This window comes from Podarcis gaigeae (assembly GCF_964106915.1).
Source record: "Podarcis gaigeae genome assembly, chromosome: 7".
Lineage (NCBI taxonomy): Eukaryota > Metazoa > Chordata > Lepidosauria > Squamata > Lacertidae > Podarcis > Podarcis gaigeae.
In genome coordinates, this window is record NC_139683.1 from 33950795 (window position 1) to 33971922 (window position 21128).

General features: G+C 43.2%; 1 protein-coding gene across 8 annotated transcripts in view; it reads right to left on the reverse strand.

The window, feature by feature from the left end:
• Positions 1–21128, reverse strand: part of SULF1 (sulfatase 1) — a 99505-nt gene that overhangs the window by 4667 nt on the left and 73710 nt on the right. For 5 of the 8 annotated variants that reach the window (XM_083747605.1, XM_083747602.1, XM_083747604.1 and 2 more), the window contains 8 exons: positions 13277–13493; positions 10042–10294; positions 8482–8578; positions 7528–7622; positions 6890–6958; positions 6194–6366; positions 3367–3509; positions 2831–2954 (listed from right to left, as the gene is read on the reverse strand). In XM_083747605.1, the coding sequence (XP_083603731.1) occupies positions 2831–2954; positions 3367–3509; positions 6194–6366; positions 6890–6958; positions 7528–7622; positions 8482–8578; positions 10042–10294; positions 13277–13493 (1171 nt within the window). Of the gene's footprint in view, positions 1–616; positions 651–2830; positions 2955–3366; positions 3510–6193; positions 6367–6889; positions 6959–7527; positions 7623–8481; positions 8579–10041; positions 10295–13276; positions 13494–21128 lie in introns of all 8 variants that reach the window. The other 3 variants (XM_083747607.1, XM_083747608.1, XM_083747609.1) reach the window with 1 other exon arrangement.

Sequence of the window (21128 nt, forward strand, 5' to 3'; positions counted from 1 at the left end):
GCCGTATTCTTGGGACAGAAGTGGTGAGTGGCTGTATGCAATTTGCTTAATGGTGTAAAGTGATGCCAGCAACTGCTGCCATTCCTGGCGGCCCCAGCTTTTGCCTGACCGTGCCGACTCTGGGCCTGACACTTATGTATAGGTGAGACTCCTTGTCCCAAGGTTCCTAATTGCATGAAGACGCCTTCTGCAGAAATGCCTTCCATACGTTTGCTAAATATGTGGATGTTGTGGGACCAGTGGGTGCAGTCTCATTCCCCCCCCCCCCCCCGTGCATCAATGAACACGAGCGATGCTATTGTCACATGAAACAACATACAGTACTTCCAGAGAACTATGCCGTGCCTTCCACTCACCCCCAGCCCCCCGTACAAGGATGATGAGTGAATTTCCTAAAGCAGGACTAATGTAAAATGAGCTGCATGAAGTCTCAGTGTGAGCAAAGTTAAATGTACAGTGGAAGATGTAAAAACCAGTGGCCAGGTGCAGAACATCATTAGCGCTTGCATGCAGCAAAAGCTACGCAATGTGCGGGATACAGGCATTAGTCGAAATGGACCAGGTCATGCAATTATTTGGAAAGAAGCTGCTGAGGAGAATAATAAAGTGTGGATACCTGTGTGGATCATAGCTTCCTCCATCTTTATTTCCTGATATAGGAAAATACAAGAGTAACTTTTGTTAGTGTTTAGATTTGGTAAAAATCATTCATAATGTAGCTTTCCATGCACAGCATCTACCTCCTAAAAAGAAATTTATCGTGTTATAATTAGGTAAAGCGACAGTCCAACAAAGATACCTGGTAGGGAGTGTACTAAATAAATCAAAAAATAGAAAAAGTGATAAAATTGTAAGAAAAGGGAAATGTTACATATTATTATTATTTTATTAATTAAATTTTTATATCGCCATTCTTCTGAAGATAAAAGGGCGGTTCACAACAACAAAAATACAAAATGAGAACACAAAATGCATAATAAAGCAATAACAAAGCAATAACCCACTCCCACAAACACATTTAAAAGGCCATAGAATTTTAATCAGCCAAAGGCCTGGTTATAGAGAAACGTTCCACAAATGGGAAGCCACCAAAGAGAAAACCCATTCTCACGTTGCCATCCTCCAGACCTCTTGTGGAGGAGGCACACAAAGAAGTGTCTCAGGTGATAATTGCAGAGTCCGGGTGGGTTCATATGGAGAGAGGCAGTCCTTCAGGTATTGCGATCCTGAGCCATTTAATGATTTCTACTTCAAAACCAACATTTGGAAAGTAATTGGCAGCCAGTGCAGTCAGGTCAGGATTGGTGCAATATGTTCAAACTGTCATGCCCCGGTGAGCAACCTAGCTGCTGAATTCTGTACCATCTGAAGTGTCTGAAGTGCCTTCAGAGGCAGCCCTGCGTATAATGTGTTGCAATAACCTAACCTAGAGGTTACCAGTGCATTGACGACATAAGCGATCCCTGTCCAGAGAGGGGCACAGCTGAGCTGACGGAAGGCATTCTGTGCCACTGAGGCCACCTGAGCCTCAAAGTGACAGCAAAGGATCCAGGAGTACCCCCAAGCTACATACCTGCTCATTCAGAGGGAGTGTAACCCCATTAAGAGCAGGCAACCTCTCATCCACCCAGTCTAGAAAACTGCCCACTTAACAGTGCCTTAGTAACTGGACTGAGCATCAGTTGGCTCTCATCCAGTCCACTACTGAGGCAAGACAACGGTCCAGCACATCCACTGGCCTTACCTGCAGATGTAAAGGAGAAGTAGAGCTGTGTGTCATTGGGATATTGCTGACAACATACTCCAAAACTCCAGATAACCGCACTCAGCTGTTTCATGTAGATGTTAAACAGATAGAGGATTAATCTGAACCCTGAGGAACTGCATATTGGTAACAGGAATTATTATAATTTTTGCAAAATTTTAGAGAAAGATTTCCCTGGAACACGGCCCACAACCCCTAATCACTTTACAGGCTTCAGATTACAGAAGAGTAATATAATTCCTTATTTTTCCAGGGAAAATGGAGAGCTAAACACAGGGGACACAGCTATGCACTTTCTCAGTGGGGTTTGATGCCCCTTGGTGGGCCCAATCCCAGGACAAATTCTCATTTGTTCTATTGGCAACCCAATATAAGTATTGGACAAGTAGATATAAAAGCAGATGGTGACCTCAGGCCTTCTCCCAGGCCCAAGGGAATACCAGGTGAAGAGAGGGCTGTAAGATTGGTTTCTACTAATATTTTGAGTGACAACGGAGAAGATGCATAAAATGAACACACACACACCCTTTAAGGACTCAAAACTTCATGTCCTAATAGAGCAGTTCATTGGTACAGTGAAAAGAAGAATCTGAGCACAAGGCTGCATAGAATAAACCTTTCCAGATGTGTTTTGGAGGGCAAGTGGAGTTATTCAGAGAAGAGGGAGTAAGTTTGCAATGTTGAAAGGCAATGCCTTCTTCATTATTGCTTCACATTTCCCAGGCTGACTCCTTGCATTGAGGGGGCAGGGGAGATGTCAGGCTAACAAAAAGAAGAAATCATGTATACATGCAGCATGGTAAATAATGCAATTAACTCTGCCTGCTTTTGTAATTATTATGCAGTTTTCCTGTAATATCTGTGTACAGCGAGGTGTCATATATTCTTCAGATGCAAATCACGTCTAAATGGCTAAACGTCTTGTAAATACCCCATTCTGATTATGCTTAAAATCATTATTTCTCTAGGTGTTTCACAGACCACTTTAACCATTCCTTGTAGTCATTAAGGGTGCAGGGACGAAACAACATTAACAACCCAGAGTTAAGCATCATTTGTTATTACCTGTGTCAAGCCCCTTGGGTCTTGGATTGCACTGCTTATAACCTTGACAACTTCGTAGCTCCATTAGCTGTATGTGTAGCTGGTTCAAGGTGCCTCTTTCTACAGTGTGTACTGTATTTGTCAGCTAGACACGGGTGGGAGGGGAAAGGGGGGAAAGAAATGTTATGAGTGTCTGCAACTGCAAAGGGTGCAATACTCAAATGACTGAAGTCGATACGCTTACATGTAAGCCAAGCTTTCGGGAACCACCATAGCTCAGTGGTAAAAGCATGCAGTTTTGCACGCGCAGCAGGTCCCAGATTCAAACCCCAGCATCTCTAGGTAGGGCTGGGAGAGTTTCATTTTCCCATGAAACATCCCAAAGTAATTAACAATAAAAACAATTTTTAATCCACTACAGATGGAAACTGGGATAAGGATCTCCACTTAAAAGGCTTGTTGAGAATTGAAGGCCTTTAAAGAGGTGTCAAAAAGACAACAAAGATGGAGCTTAAATGAAGCGTAATGGGAGGGGCAGACATTAAACACACATTTACCTGGTAGGGGTCTGTGTTCATGTCAAAATACTCCAGGAATCCTGTAGCAAACTCACAGAAGAGGAAGTTATGTGTTTCATTTAATGTTCGTAAGCACCAGTAAGTGTTATTGTTTGAGCTTGTACAAGCACAAAACGATCCCACTGTTGGGGAAAGGGGGGAAAACTTAATCAGTATTAAGGAAGCACATATTCAATCCAGGAAAGGCAATTAGCCGTGACCAGAGGAGGAATGACTGCTGGGAGGAGCAGAGAGAGAAGAAAACACCATGATACACCTGAAGCAACTCAACCAGACGCCTTCATCTGCCCCAACTGCAACAAAACACATCTTTCCCGTATTGGTCTCTACAGCCACAGCAGGTGCTGCAACCTTCCAACAGCTTGACTTCAGCCCCAAAGGCGCACTGCTCCATTGTCTCCCGAGACAGATGGATGCCAACAACAAAATTATGCATAGTGCAAGGTGCATACCATCTCTCTGGATGCAGTCTTCCATGCGTTAAAGGAAAATGGTTTGCGTGTTCAGACCCAGAGTCCTCCCCCCTAAATAAACACACATTTGACTCAAATTTTAGTTTTGGTTTTTGGCAGAATTTAGGCCACAACATTATTGATTACAGAAAGTGAGTGGTTACATAGGCTCTGGTTCGACTAGCTCCCTGCACCTTTGCAGGTAGCACTGACCCAGAGCTCTATCATAGGTCAGCCAAGGGTGAACACCTGAGGTAGGTGGAAAGCCCAGGAACAGACTATGTCTACTCCCCAGATGCTCCCCTGGACTCAGGCACAGGCACAACCCCCTCTCGGGGGTTGACCAAACCAATTTGAGTCCCTGGATTCCTTTAACGGAGTACCCTTCACATAGGGATGGCAAGACCGTTCTCCCATCCCTATCCGCAACCTTACAAGTTGTGACGATTTGCTACACAGCAGGCAAAACTCAAATGGCAACAGCCAATCAGCCAAGTGGGGTAAATTCCTGCTGTGCCCCTGTCCCAACGACAGACAACACACAACGGCATAGCAAGCTCAATCGCAAAATGCCCTAAATAGGGAGAGGTGGGCAGGTGCTCTGATGCACGAGCTGAAAGAGGGTCAGGTGCATAGGTATATATAGGTCCCTCAATCCATTTAGACTGCTCCCCATTGGCCAGATTAAACCCAGCAACGAGGGACCTACCAATCAGGTGTTGTTGCTGTCCAATATACCTACTCACAACCAGGAGGTCAGTCTCCAGGTCTCACCGCAACACGTGCCCTCTTTTAGGGAGGACACACTTTAGGAAACATGACTGCATCCAGCACCTGGAAGTGCACACATGTAGTGCTGTATTTCAGCACCTCATGTGCCCTGGGTAGGCAATGGTAATTCCGACAGCACTGCTCATCTCTGTGGGAGGCACAGAGTCCAAGCATCTCCCACTTAACTTTTAAACTTAACAGCACCAACCATCTGCTTCATAGGGAGCATCTTTGCACTGCTGCTGCCACACACAAGATCTCTGGTTCAGGACCATTAATTTTAAATTCATTTTCACAATTTTCTTTAAAAACAACAACAACTGCATTACACAACCATAAATGTAAGTTCTGAAGTTCAAGGTTTGAAAAAATGCTTTTTGTGCAAGAAAAAAGACGACAGAATGTCTCTGCAGTTTATAGGTGACCCCATCCACATTAAGCATTTTTTTAGGGCCACTGGTTTCAAGGAGAATGGGAGAAACACTATGCTTAAATATCTCCCACTAAAACCAAAGGGACTTCATTGGATCACATCTTTTAACCCTGAATAAAAAATTGCAGTTAGAAAATATCCCACATTAAAAAAACTTAATTTTCATGAATTATATCCTCTTTCATAAATATTCAGGATTCTGGAATAAATAATTGCTTAAGTGATCCTGGGACTCCAATAAAAAACATATTTTAACAATAAGAAATGTTGGCTGTATGTAACACAGTGAACAACCCAGTTATGCACGTGTTTATGGTTGATGGTGGGAAGGCAACACTGACACCGACACAAACATTAAATTGTATCCAGTGAAGTCAGCCTCTTAGTGCAAGGACCTACGCCTATGCAATGGGACTTCCTTTCCCCCAGAAGAGAGATGGGGCAGGACATGGTGATGTGTGCAGAGGGGAAGTCCCATTGCAGAGCAGGCGGAAGTCCTGTGTTAACAGGATGTTTTTCACTGGATACAGCTCAAAATCTTACTCTTGAATAGTTATAACCTCAAAGACAATGCTTTCTTTAGAAGAAATTGCCACCATAATCTATTGCCCCTGTGAAAGATTTTAGATCAAAGCACACTTCATTTTATGCTTTCTGTTTAAGAATATGGTTTCCATTCTTCACCAGTTGGAGACTTGCCTCTTCTCTTCTTCCCCCACACCCTCAACCTTGTGTTGCTTCTCCTTTTCAATATTGCTCTCTCTTTATCTATACATGTGTGGGAAGACCACATACTTGAAGACTACGGCTGCAATCCCATGCACAATTATTTGGGAACAAGCACCACTATCCTCAGTGGGACTTCTGAGTAAGTTAGCAGAGAATTGGTCTGGCTACATCTAGAACCATTCAGGAATGATTCTACTGGGCAGGTTCCTAATGTGTGAACAGGTCAAATTACAGAACGCAAACAGGTAAGGTAAGCAACTTAAAAGAGGAGTAAGCTATCACCCAGGTGGGCTCAATGAATGATTCAGATGAGACAATTTAAATTCAATTCCAGTTGTATTTAAAATAAATAATTCAAAAAACACAACGCCGCAAGAGCTCAGACCAACCCCCGAACCCCAGAAACGAAAGTGGTTCTCACAGTTCCAGAATGGTGCAGTCTGCCAATGGTTGTTATCATGCGTAAAACAAGTGAGTCCAGGAAGGCTGCACTCGTCTCCTTTTTTCTGGCGCTTTTTCCCTTTCCTTTCTTTCCTTCTCCTCCGGTTCTCTTTGAAGAGCTGAAGTTTACCATCTACCTCTTGGGCAGCTTCCCTAGTCAGATTCAAGAATATTTCATAAACCAAGGCTTAATCTTAATAGTTTTCATCAAGCACCTACAGTAGATTGGAGTTCTCATATAAGCGTATGCTCATATCAACATGCTTAGCAGCTGGAGGGAAGAAGTGGATTGTTTCAGGACTGATTTTAAAGGTCACCTCCCACCTGTGCTTGCTGCCGAAATCCTCTTCCCTGAGCTGTGACTCATATGGCAGAGAGTAATGCTTAAACGTTTTTGCTACATGCACTAATTTACATGCAGATGGCACACACCAGAGTTATTTCTATCAGGGCTATGGAAAGCAGGAGTTTATATGGTCAAGAAATTACATATCTGTACCATATGGCTAAAAAATGACTGCACAGGCAATCTTGTAGCCAAACAGCCAATGATGTACACAAATATAAATAATATTAACAAACAATAATACATAGCTTCAAAGAAAGAAAGAAAGAAAGAAAGAAAGAAAGAAAGAAAGAAAGAAAGAAAGAAAGAAAGAAAGAAACAGGGGCTTACTTGAATGGATGAAGGTGACTTGTCTTAAGCTTTTCTTGACCTTTAACCCCCTTTTCCTTATTGTAATAGCTGTAATGAAATGTTATGACAAAATGAGGCTTCGTGGAAAACCAGCACTTAAAAATGGGAGTGTGGCTATTAGTTTCATTCCTTAAATATTTGTACAGAGATTACACCACTAGCTTTTAAATAAATATAACTCTTGGTAAAAATATTCAAACTCTTTATATCTTTATATATAATGTAAAAGATTTCAGTGTATTCTTTACCCAAAGGCCATAAAACAATCAATCTTAACCTTAACCAAACGAAATACTCAGATATTATATAGTCCAAATTTTGCTTCAAAAACTCCACATTAATCACTTTATTTTTATTTATTTTAGAAATGCAAATTCTAAAATTTATTTTAGAAATGCAAATTACTGTTCTGTGTGGCACTCCATAGCAGCAGCATTTCAAGCAGAACCAGATGAAAACATACCATACCTGAAGTTTGGCCAAAATGTATGACTGCTGTCTTTATGCTTTATCCCATTTTAACCAGAAAACCAAACCTTGGGAGTTATTATCTGTTCCCCCATATACATTGATTTTCCACCTGGAATTATGCAGATGACAAAAAGAAATGCCCTTACCTTTTTTTGCTACAGTCACAGTCCTCAGGTTTTCGTCTTTTTAGATGTCCTCTCACTTCTCTTAAATTCTTAATTTTATCTTGGAGAGCCTCAATCTGCAAAGTTAGTTGCAGGTTTAATAAGAATTTCATTCAATACTTATTTCATTCAATACTCAGACACTATTGCCAATGGTCATATTACTATTTTACTATTCATCATTTGAAAAATCTCACACATTGCATCTACAATGATAGCCGCTTTTTACCACTTGGTGAACTGACACCAAGAATTAATTATTTGTTCAAGTCCACATAGTGATATTATTCAAATATCATACTGAACTAGGGTTTGGTTTTCTGTGCCCAAGTCAGCCTCACACACATTCCTCTCCCCATCCCCTGAAGGAGTCACAAAGCTTACTGCTGTGTGCAAACCTAGAATTGTGGCTCATCTTAACTGTGGTTTAGAGACATGAGCCAGAATCAGATACCATGTTTTAAAGATGGCTTGTTTCCCTAAACCAGGGGGAGTCAACATACTACTTTCCATAATTTGTTGGCTCACTCCTCCCAGCATGGCTAATGGTCAGGGATGATGGGAGTTGTAACCCAACATCTGGAGGGCATCACACCAGCTATTTCTGCCTTAAAACCATAGTTGAGACTAATCACAGTTTGTCCAAGTTCACATTAACCATGGTTATTTGAAAACAGAAGCAATTGCCTCTGGTTTTCTCATAGTTGCCGGCCATGGGGGTAAGATCTCAGACAAGCAAGGTTCATTTGTGTAATGCTAAACTGTGGTTTAGCATTATATCCAAACACAGCCACCCCATGTTTATGGCCAAGCAGAGATTTGAACCTTAATCACCCAGTTCTGATTGTGATCCTTCACCCACCGGTACGTTTTGTGAGATTTGAGTTTTGGTAAGATACCAGCACAGGTGGTTAATAAAGGAAAAGGACTTCAAACCTCTTTGTCAATGTAGGCTTTGTGGTCTTTCCAGGCTCTGGCTGATTGGTATAGTTCCCTCTCACAGTGAATAGAGTCATTCGGAAGAATAAAACACCTTTAAGTGGAAAAATGGATAAAAGAAAATAGGGGTGATGTTTGGGGGAGAGAGATCTTGGGCACATGCAGCCTAAATCCTCTGAATCCACAGAGTAAAGAAAACACTATAAATTACTTTTACTACGGTAGTTCCAGCATCTCGGAAGATTCCTCTCTAGAGTAGAAGGACACAGCTTGGTTGGAGCCTCCTCAGTGGCTACAGGCACATTATGGAACAGCTTCCCCTGTGAAGCGTAGCTGGCTCCCTCCTTCCTGGCTGTTTGCCAGTTACTAAAGACCTTTTTATTCCCGCAGGTTTTTATCTCCATGCCCTCCTTGAGAGGTTTGGAGGATGGCAACAGGTTTGGAGAATGGGCCTATTCTGTGTTGGCTCACCGTCTGAGGAATGCTCTCTCCAAAGATTCTCGAATGAAGGGTAGTATAAAGGTAAAGGGACCCCTGACCATTAGGTCCAGTCGTGCCTGACTCCGGGGTTGCGGCGCTCATCTTGCTTTATTGGCCGAGGGAGCCAGCATACAGCTTCCGGGTCATGTGGCCAGCATGACTAAGCCGCTTCTGGAGAAGCAGAGCAGCGCATGGAAACACCGTTTACCTTCCCGCCGGAGCGGTACCTATTTATCTACTTGTACTTTGACGTGCTTTTGAACTGCTAGGTTGGCAGGAGCAGGGACCGAGCAACAGGAGCTCACCCCATCACGGGGATTCAAACCGCCGACCTTCTGATCGGCAAGTCCTAGGCTCTGTGGTTTAACCCACAGTGCCACCCACATCCCTTGAAGGGTAGTATAGGATTTAATAAATAATAATCAGACTAGTTTCCGCATTAATCACAACTTCCTTGCCCTTACCTTTATAATAATGATAATGATGATGATTTATACCCCGCCCATCTGGCTGGCTTTCCCCAGCCACTCTGGGTGGCTCCCAACAGACTATTAAAAACATGATAAAATATCAAACATTTAACACTTCCCTAAACAGGGCTGCCTTCAGATGTCTTCTAAAAATCAGATAGTTGTTTATTTCCTTGATATTTGGTGGGAGGGTGTTCCACAGGGCGGGAGCCACTACCGAGAAGGCCCTCTGCCTGGTTCCCTGCAACTTCACTTCTCACAGTAAGGGAACTGCCAGAAGGCCCTCGGACCTCAGTGTCTCGGCTGAACAATGGGGGTGGAGATGCTCCTTCAGGTATACTGGACCGAGGCCATTTAGGACTTTAAAGGTCAGCACCAACACTTTGAATTGTGCTCGGAAACGTACTGGGAGCCAACGTAGGTCTTTCAGGACCATTGTTATATGGTCTTGGTGGCCACTCCCAGTCACCAGTCTAGCGACCGCTCCTAGCCTCACTACCCTTAATCCACTATCTCCCTTATCCATCCATGAATCCCAATGTATCTCTGCTCATCTACTTGGCTCCTCTGACTTCACCATAGTCAGCTGTGGCAAAAGCATTCTTACTTATGAGTCACTTGGACAGAGTTTGGCTGGCCGACTGCATTGGTTCCATCGGCTAACATCGCTTTGTCACCACCAGCGGTATCTTCTGATTGGCCCTCCTCCTCTTCACTGTAACCTCCATGCCGCTTAACAATGCTTTTGGGTTGCAGGATATGCAGTTCTTCCTCCTCCAGGTTGATATCATATATTTCCCCTTCAAATTCCACAGACAGGGAACGAGTCTGGCGCGTGTGAACAAACCGCGGTTTGTATTCTACATTGGTAAAAGAACACAGACGTGTCAATTAGACAAGTACTCACGGTGCACTCTTTACAAAGAGGGGAAGGAACCAAGACCCGGGGACTGATGCAGAGTAAACGGGGAGAGGGCAATAGTACATTCATGATGATTTTCACTACAGAGCTCTTTGGTCCAAGCAATCAATGTAACAGACATGACCCTACCTAGCCCTGCACTGAACACTTCATTTCTTTAAATAAAATGGGACCTAACTTTCCAGGGCAAAAAACCCCTCCCAAGGCAATTTTCTAAAATTCCTCTGCCCAGGCCTGCTCTACACAGCACAATGAACTGTGACACTATTCTTGGAGAGATTTTAATTTTAATAGAGAAGCATTAGGACGATGTCATTTCCTCTCCCAAAATCTGAACTGCTACAGCCTAATTTACATTCTCATTCTGTTCCATTTGTCAGAGTCAGACAAGAGAAATGCAAGTCCCTAGGAGCGGGGAGGATATGAAATGCAACTTTACCAGCATAATCTTGCACAAAAATGGTCCTTTTAAGACAGCGATGGGAAACCTGAAACCCACCAGATGTTGCTGGACTCCCAACGCCCATTAGCTGCAGCCAGCATGACCAATGGTCAGGGATGATGGGAGGGGGGCAGGAGAGCTCAACAACACTCATAGGACAACAGGTTATCTTTCTCTGATTTATGAGATGTTCACATGGAGGTCACTGTAATTGTGAGCAAGGCCTGTGATGTTCTGGTCAGGTGAGGTTTTTATTTTACCACCCCTCTGCCGCTTCCTTGGCCCACCCCCCATCAAGTGTAGCTATGTTGTGAAATGCTCTCCTCCACCTGGTAAGAGAATACAGGTTTTCTGGTTGGTTACATAGCCACCATAGTGAATTGCCACTTTGTAGATTACTGGACATAGTACCTTGTCTGTCTCCCTAATATAAGAAATGTGCACTAGATTCAATTTGATAAGTAGTTCACATTGGAGTCCACTGGAGGGCACTGCAGAAACATGTGTTGGAAACTAGCTAGGAATTTCGCTTTAACAGAAATCTGGATGCATTAAAGTACAACAGGGACAAATAATTTGTGTACAGATGGCTGAACAATTTAAACTGCATTTAGGGCTGGGAAAAAGTGATGAGCTGAGTGATAATATTGCCATTGCCAGGTTGATCTAAATAGTTTGTTCTAGATGTTTTCTGCCCAGCAGAAAGCCATTCATAAGCATAGCTTTTTATCTTGTAAAAAAAAAAAGAAAGTGTAAGGCAGCAAGCAGTTTGCATTAAGGATGCATTCAGTAAATATATACATCTAGATGAGAAATCTCTGCTCAGTAGGACAAGAATACAGAACATCTACTTGGGTATATTTTACTAGCCTTTATAGAAATGTACTAGAAGCAAGCTTTTGAGCTACACTGATAACTTTTTCTTCGGATATAAATATTTAAGTACTACTTAAACCTGGCTAAGGTCACCAATGTTGTTTAAAATAGTCTAGAAACACAACGCTCCATTAAACTGAGAGCAGACAGATTTCGTAGTGGTGTGGTGGTTAGAATTAGACTAGGATTTGGAGACCTAAAGCTCACTTGACTATGAAGATTCCTGGGATAGACACCAACTCTCACCTTGACCTACCTCACAAGGATGTTGTGAGGATAAATGGCGGTGACGGGGGGCGGGGACCATGTACAACACTTATAAATGCAATAATTCAAGGGGGAAAATGTTTGTAGAGTCAGGAGCTGATGGGAGTGGGAATCGCTTTGGGATAAATAGTACTTTCTCCACATTTACTTCTATGGTTTAACTTGCTTACCTGGTTGGCTCTGGCCTGAAAGCTGATTAGTTGCCCCTTCCTAATTTATGCTTCAGGTGAGCGGCCTTGTTTGCCCCACCTGACCCACCTTGCATAGTGAATCCAATCTTATTATCTTATTATTTCTTTACCACACTTCAAAATCTTCTCTGAAGAGGTGGGTGGCTTTGTGACTGATGAAAGAGCCAGTCCGTAAGTGCTGTAAAAATTCAAATTCTACTCTAACGCTCCCTGCCCTCTCAAACCACAGGAGAAGACTGTAGGGTTGCCAGAATTATGGTATGTTTCCTCATCAAGCTCACTGCCGAAACAATGCACATCTATGTGTAGCCTTACTGGAAGCCGTGTTGTTCTTTGGACGTCTTCAGCAGTGATGCAAGCCAATTACAAATTTTCTTAGAATTCCTGAAGTATAATGGCATCAACTTTCTAGACTCAGAGGGCTCAGAGCAATATATGTGGCAGACTATAGCTCCAATTCCGTGTCTTCGGTTGCTTACTGATTCACCTGTCTCCTACTCACTGCCTGCTTTAACGAATGCTGAAAGGCAGAAGCAGAGGTACCAGCACATGTCTCTTGAGCAAAGCAACAAATTGTGCCTGTTGCGTGACTGGTTGCGTCTGAACCTGCTTGTTCTGCCAGGGGCCTCTCTCAATAGCACAGTCTGTGAAACGTTGGAAGAAGGCAATTAGGAAAGGCAGTCCAGGCCAGTGAGAAGCCATTCCACCAGTGCACTGGATGAGGAAGGAGTGAATAGTTCTGTACAAACGGCCAGGGGGATCTGATGCGGACATCACACAGCATCTATTGCCTGAGGTGGCCACCTCACTGTGTCTAATGGTAGGGCTGGCCCTGCCAGAGCTGAATGAAGTTCGTGACTAATACATACAGTTATCAGTTTATTAGATCAAATAATCACACAAGGTGATATCTGACTAAGTCATACTTACAGCACACCACCAAAGTCAATGCACATACTCTTTGAATGCAAGGTACTCTACCAGATGCCGCCCGCAGTGATTTATATTAAGTGGCATAATTTTTTTTCAGCCCACAGAGAACTTGCAGGATTTGTTTCCGCAGATGGAAGATGTGTGGTGCCTAAACCTGGAACAAATTAAAGTCTCTGACCTTTCTGAAAGCCTTCAATATACTGTCACCTACTTTGTATTCCGGGGTTTCTCATAAAAGCTCTTTGATTTTTTCTTTGAGTCCTACTGCTCCGGTAATCAGCTTCTCCACAGTCGCAGTCATTTTCTTTGCTGCTGTATCCCCGGGAGTGAATGCTTCGCGTTCTCTTTCTGATAGCAAGGATGTCACTGGACGCTTTACATTTGTGAATGCGGAGTTTGCCAGACGCATCTTCGATGCACTGCCACTTCTGCGGGGAAAAGACAATGAACAGGCTGCTCAAATTTATCTCTCCCAACCTCCATTTTTATTTTGAGAAGGCAATGCCTGTTGGCTATTTGCAGTATGGTAGCGCTGCAGAGAGCTTGCTGGGGAGACCATGCATTAAAAAGAAAGGGACTCAAAAATAACTTAAACAAGGTTTTAATTACAAAAACAAAAACTCCTTATACACTAAATACATTAACAACAAACCAGACCCAACCACCAACCCATCCCCCAGGGTAATGGGAGAGCTAGGTGCTGCTCCTTATATACTACACCCAAATGCTGACACGCCTTAATCAAATACAACTCAGCAGCACCTGCTATGTTTCACAGCTGTAAAGCTGGGTCTCGTCATCTTCCTCCGGCCCTTGCTCTGGCCCCTTAAAGACATACACATTGGGTGGAACAATGATGAACCTTTACATTTAAAGAAACCATTCAACAATGCCTTCCTTCTGGTCCATAGTTTCTTTTTCCATTCTTGCAAAATATTACCTTACACTCCAGGTAAACCTGTGTTTGCATAAAATGCAAATGAATTACACCATGGGTAAGCAAACTAAGGCCTGGATCTGGCCCAATCGCCTTCTAAATCCGGCCTGCAGACGGTCCAGGAATCAGTGTGTTTTTACATGAGTAGAATGTGCCCTTTTATTTAAAATGCATCTCTGGGTTATTTGTGGGGCATAGGAATTTGTTCTCCTCTCCTCCCCCAAGAAATATAGTCCAGCCCCCTACAAGGTCTGAGGGACAGTGGACTGCCCCCCTGCTGAAAAAGTTTGCTGACCCCTGAATTACACCACTGCAGCAATGGGAAATATATAAACCATACAGATCAACTATACTAGGAGTAGCTAGGCAAAAAAAGCAGCCTCTCCTTCTCACTTGGATGGTTTGGTGATGGGGAATAATGGGGGCCAGTGATGGTCACTGGTATGCCCCTGCAGCCTCAACCTCACTGCTGCCCTACCCCACACCATCCCAGTTAACTGATCCCACCATTAGGATGGTGGCTCCATATCCCACCACCCACCATGCCAGCTGTGTCTGAACTGCTCCATCCAGTGTCTCCCATTACACTCAACTCGTATTTTCACTCACTGACCAGCCTCAATTAACACAGCTAAGAAACCTTCAGAGGACTCCCTTTCAGGAACACACTGGTGCAGGGCAACAAGAAGTTGCACTATAATTTCTCTCTGCAATCCCATGCACTGTGCAACCAATCACAGCACATCCTTGCAACTTCTCCTCTAGTCAGAGTCTGCACAGCTCCTCAAGAGCAGGCACAAGCCCCTTCTTTTCTGCACTTATATGTTCTCTCTTTGCCTATTACTTACTGCACTATGTGGACAGGTTAAACGGAAGTTGCATAGGACTAAAGCCCTTAGATAATCTGAGCTTTGGGCTCACGCTCTGAAATTATTACTGCTTTTGATTTTTATGAATGTGCAGGCTTTAAAACATCCCAGCTAATCTACCACAAACTGCAAGTTTCCCAATGGGCTAATGAAGAGAGATAAGGCAGTCCTTGAGAAGGAAGTTTTCCAAAAAGCCACAAAATAGTAGTTAAGCTTGATCTGCTGTTGCATAAAACAGCACTTTTCATGCACTGAAAACAATGGTTTCTGAGTGGAAATAGATCTGGAGCACTTCCATGTCTGCTGAAGTCCAGCTTTCCTTGCTAGATCACAGAATATCAAGAACAGCTGCTAATTGCTCCTAATGGAAGTTAAAAGCCCATTCAGGTGACCTGCAATATCAGGGTCCTCCATTTGATCCCATATGCAGCTGGAGCAAAGCCACACACACATCGCATACAGACCAGGGATGGTGACGGAGGAAGACAAGAAGAGTACTAGCATGCAATCTGTTGGATCGGCTACTTCTGGACAAGCATAGGCTTGATCTACAGAGATCAGTAAACTACAAAGGACAGTTTGCTATGTTTAGAATTGACCTATCCTATGTCGCCCAGCCAACTACAGAGGGTTTCACTTAAACATGGGCGTGCTAGATGCCAAAACAGATTAAACCATGAAGTGCTTTCGATGTCTACTCAGACGTTATGTCCCCCTGCATCCAACAGGGTAAACTCCCAAATAAGTGAGTATAGGACTTCAACCTAAATGGATATAACCAGAAATGGAAAATTACTAAAAGCAAGGGATGATATGGTTTGCCCTAGACTCAAGGCAAACGATTCCATCACTAAGAAGCACTAATGTAAAGGTAAAGGTACCCTTGCCTTTACGGGCCAGTCGTGTCCGACTCTAGGGTTGCACGCTCATCTCGCTCAAGAGGCCGGGAGCCGGCGCCGTCCGAAGACACTTCCGGGTCACGTGGCCAGCGTGACGAAGCTGCATCTGGCGAGCCAGCACCAGTGCCGCACATGGAAACGCTGTTTACCTTCCCGCTATAAAGTGGTCCCTATTTATCTACTTGCACTTAAGGGTGCTTTCGAACTGCTAGGTGGGCAGGAGCTGGGACCGAACGACGGGAGCTCACCCCGCCGCAGGGATTCGAACCGCCGACCATACGATCAGCAAGTCCTAGGCACTGAGGTTTTACCCACAGCGCCACCCGCTTCCCTTAAGCACTAATAAGACCTGGTTAAAAACAAGGTACTATGTGGCTGAGCACAGGGTGCCACACTTTATCATCACTGATGGGACAGGGAGGGGGTTTTATCAGAGGGCAATGCCTAACCGTGTCCCTTTGAGCCACCATTTTTTCTCAAGTTAGGAAGCTTCCCAAAATGATAGCTGCATCAGTCACCAGTGCTTCTGCCCTCGTTGATGTGCTTCTCCTTTAGATGATTATACAGATCAGCTTCGCTTCCTGCCTTTACTGCTGAGGGTTCTTCAATCACTAACCCTGATGGCTCTTCTTTACAGACACAGCTAGCCAGTCACCTGTTGCCCACTGGCAGCCAGCTGAGAGAAATCCTTGACCATCCTCATTTCTTTGACCCAGTCATAGCTTTCAGGATTATGAAAAACCCTCCCACTTGTTTAACATCCGTTATGCCCTAAGCTTCAAAACACAGCCCTGAAGCAGGAAAAATGCTTGGAATGTTTTGGAAGGGAAATGTAATGATGTCCACCTAGGGAACCTTTGGCCCACCAGATGTTTCTGAACTACAATTCCAATAATTCTCTGCCACTGGCCATGGGCTTGCTGGAGCTGATGGGAATTGTAAGTCAACAACATATGGAGGGCCACAGGTTCCCCACATCTGACCCAGGGAAACAAATTTCACCTGAGAAAATTGCCACTGATTTCTCTCCTGTTACCCAAAGGGGTGCGGCAGATCTTTGGCCACAATTTAATTCCTTGATATTTATACAAGTCCCCCCAGCATTGATGTGGTTGCACTTACTGGTGTAAAAATAATTCATCCTCTGCCACAGTAATGTCCACATCCACCAGACAGCGATCCTAGCCTGACTGCACTGGCTGCCAATTAGTTTCCGAGCCCAATTCAAAGTGTTGGCTTTGACCCATAATGCCTTAAATGGCTCAGGACCACAATAAAGTGGTACCTCAGGTTACATACGCTTCAGGTTACATATGCTTCAGGTTACAGACTCTGCTAACCCAGAAATAGTACCTCAGGTTAAGAACTTTGCTTCAGGATAAAAACAGAAATTGCGCTCCGGCGGCTTGGCGGCAGCAGGAGGCCCCATTAGCTAAAGTGGTGCTTCAGGTTAAGCACAGTTTCAGGTTAAGAACGGACCTCCAGATCAAATTAAGTACTTAACCCGAGGTGCACTGTACTTGAAGGACTGCCTCTCCCCATATAAACCGTCATCATCTGAGGCACTTCTTTGTGTGCCTCCTCCACGTGAGGCCTGGAGGGTGATAACATGAGAACGGGCCTTCTCTGTAGTGGCTCCCCATTTGTGAGATGCTCTCCCCAGGGAGATTCGCCTGGCGTCTTCATTATATATTTCTGGGGCCAGGCAAAAATGTTCCTCTTCAACCAGGCCTTGGGCTGATTTATGTTTTGCTGCCCTTTAAATGTGTCTGTAGAAAGGGGAGTTATTGTTTTGCTGTTTTATTTTACTTATTTTCATGTTTCTATCCTCTATTTTACTCTGTGAACTGCTCTGTGAATCTAATATACAACAACAACAACCAGTCCATGATAATAATTAATATATGCCTCACCCACAGGTTCATTGTAGTTAATGGCACAGGGGCACCTACTTCCTATTAGTTACAGAATACCAAATATGCCTTTGCATGTCTTGGGCCTGTTGCATATTAAGATAGCATATTAAGGACGCAGGTGGCGCTGTGGGTTAAAGCCTCAGCGCCTAGGACTTGCCGATTGAAAGGTCGGCGGTTCGAATCCTTGCGGCGGGGTGCGCTCCCGTTGCTAGGTCCCAGCGCCTGCCAACCTAGCAGTTCGAAAGCACCTCCGGGTGCAAGTAGATAAATAGGGACCGCTTACCAGCGGGAAGGTAAACGGCGTTTCCATGTGCGGCTCTGGCTCGCCAGAGCAGCGATGTCACGCTGGCCACGTGACCCGGAAGTGTCTCCGGACAGCGCTGGCCCCTGGCCTCTTGAGTGAGATGGGCGCACAACCCCAGAGTCTGTCAAGACTGGCCCGTACGGGCAGGGGTACCTTTACCTTTACCTATCCTCTATTTTACTCTGTGAACTGCTCTGTGAATCTAATAAACAACAACAACAACAACCAGTCCATGATAATAATTAATATATGCCTCACCCACAGGTTCATTGTAGTTAATGGCACAGGGGCACCTACTTCCTATTAGTTACAGAATACCAAATATGCCTTTGCATGTCTTGGGCCTGTTGCATATTAAGATAGCCCAATGGTTGTCATGGTGACTACAAAGCTCTTTGCTGTTTCCAAGTCTGAGACCGCTTCCATCAGCTCAGACAGGGATTGGCTAGGCAAAGGGATGACTGGTACTGAGGAAATCTCCGAAGTCTCTCCATGGCCCAACACTAGGCAAAAGTATTTAATATATGTTGTCTGCCATGCAAGCTAGCTGCTGATAGAGACTGGATATAATTTAAGCTCCTTGGAGGATTTTCCAGTATCGATTATGAACCACAGCACAGTAACAGCTCAATCCAGCTTAATAAGTGTTGAGATGAGCTGAACAGAAAATCCAAAACTGAACTGGCAAATCCAAAAGTAACCCCAATTACAGATTTGACATAGTCTTGGGAATTAAGTAAAAGGGCAAACACGTACACATTACTGCTGGTTTTCTAAAGGTTACAGTAGAAAGTACCCATCAAATATAATGTTCAAATAATTACAAGTAATTATTTCCTATTGTGGCCTTAAGCAAGTTCATACTTCTTCTGAGATATACAAAAGATATCTTGTGTAAACTCCTCATTACTACAAGTAACTGTGTTATCTAACAGGAAGAGAGAATTTACAACATATTTCAAACTGCTAGTATAGGGAACACACAAACAATACTTATTTTTCTATATTCTGCCATCTATAGACTACATGCAAAATTTTAAGGACCAAACTAGACATGATGTTAGATGTGTCTTTGCATTTAATCACAGAACTGAACTGTTGGGAGGGACCCCAAAAGTCATTTCATCCAACTTCCTACAATGGGGAAATAGAAGTCCCCAACTTGAAGTTCCTGGAGCAAGAAATTAAAAAGTCCCTGTCCTAGGTCCTTACTTCCATTTGCCTCCTCCTCCATTCATGCCTGAAAAGTTATTCCCACAAATCTAGTCACCTGAAAGGAATCTGGACAGTCTTTTCAAGGAACTGCCAAGAAAACTGGCAGCGATACATACCATTCTGGAAAGACTTTTCAATAAATCCCAAGAGGCAGATTATGGCGCCCTCCACTTATTGGTTTTATGTGTATTAATATAGATTTACATTCAACATTGTTAAAGTGCAATAAATGCCCCACTTAAGTATTTAAAATGAACGCTGTTTACTTAATATGCTGTGACAGCTTTAGACAGCCATTAAAGCCTTTCATGTAATGAGGAAATTAATTACAGAGCCTACAAAAGAAGATGCCTCAACAGTAGGCATGCTTAGAGGTTATGGAAACTCTGGCAGCTGACAATTTAGGCTTTAAGAATGTTGGAAAGGTTGATCACCAAGGCATAAAAAATACGGTCCAGAGTGAAGAACTCATTTATTTTCATTGAATGTCCCCAAAATATCCCTAATGACCCCTGCAGAACGCTGGACAAATGCCCAGATGGCATAGTTGAAAGAGTTTACCTTTAGCTAATTAAGTCACATTAAAGGTAACTGGAATGCATCAACTTACAAGGTAGCATAAAATAACTGAGAACAAGGTAGAAGGCATAACATTTACATGCCAGTTTCCCCATTAAATTTTCTATTTCCTAGTCAATTGAGGGGAAAAAACACATTTACAGGGAGGGAATTCTTCATAGAACCTGCTTGGGGCAAGTGTTATTCTGAACACATTAATGGGAGTATACATTCTTTAATATCTGTAAGAGCTTGTGGCTATTCTTGCCAGCATACTGTACTTTTCAGTGCAAACATTATTGAAAATTTCAAAGACATTTATAAGGAATATGTAGTTTCATGCTAAAAGACATCAATATTATTATCAATATACAGGCATACATAGAACAGCACATAACCACATAAAAATATAATCTTAAATACACATTAAAATCTAATGGTGGAGGAAGGTGATGGTGGGGTAGATGCCAAACTGATTCTGCAGGATTGAAGCCACTCCTATTGATAATAGTGCATGGTTGAGTCACATTGAAGATCAGTGTTGCAATAATTTTAAAAACTGCCATAAAATGAGTCTGAAATACCCAGAACAAAGGGGCAGAAGGAGCGCATATAAAGTCTAATGCATACTGGACTAAAGATAACCCAAAGCCAACACCAATTTTGGATACACACAACTCTTTCAACTCAATTTAAGCCTTGGTGAGGCAATTAAGGACAAATGGGTGACTGTCAAATTCTGTTTCTCTCACTTCCTCATTTTTCCAATCTTAATTTTGCACATTTTCACATCAGTTTGCAATTTTTTTAAAAGCTGAAAATGTGTTGCCATTTTTGTGTGAATTTCTCCTACCATTCAGATTTCTGTATGAAATTTCTCCTAGTAGACACAGTTTCACAAAGCAGTTTTAACTAACAGAATGCATCTTTATGTTATTTTTGTACACATAACTTGGAAGGAGAACCACACTGCAAAATTTGGAGAAGTGTGAATTTTGAAGTATGGCTGTGTTTTGGTTCATATATTGTTTTGCGCAGTGCAAGTTAGATAATTTCACCTTTAAATGTGTTCTGGACTAAATTTCTTCTCAATCCCTAGGAGAAACCCAGTTATTCCCCAAGGCTCAAAATGATGTGCAAGCATGAGAGGGTTTTTTCCACTCTTAAACTTGCCTCTCATTCTATGGACTAGACAACTTACCATCTCATGTGTCCTGTGAATGATAGTGGAAGAATGTGCAACCTTATACCCAAACACTGTCCCTTACATTTACTTACACACACACACACACACACACACACACAACCTAGAGTCTGGGCTTTTGTTTGATGATCCTAATTAAATTAAAGTTTCCTGTGCACCAT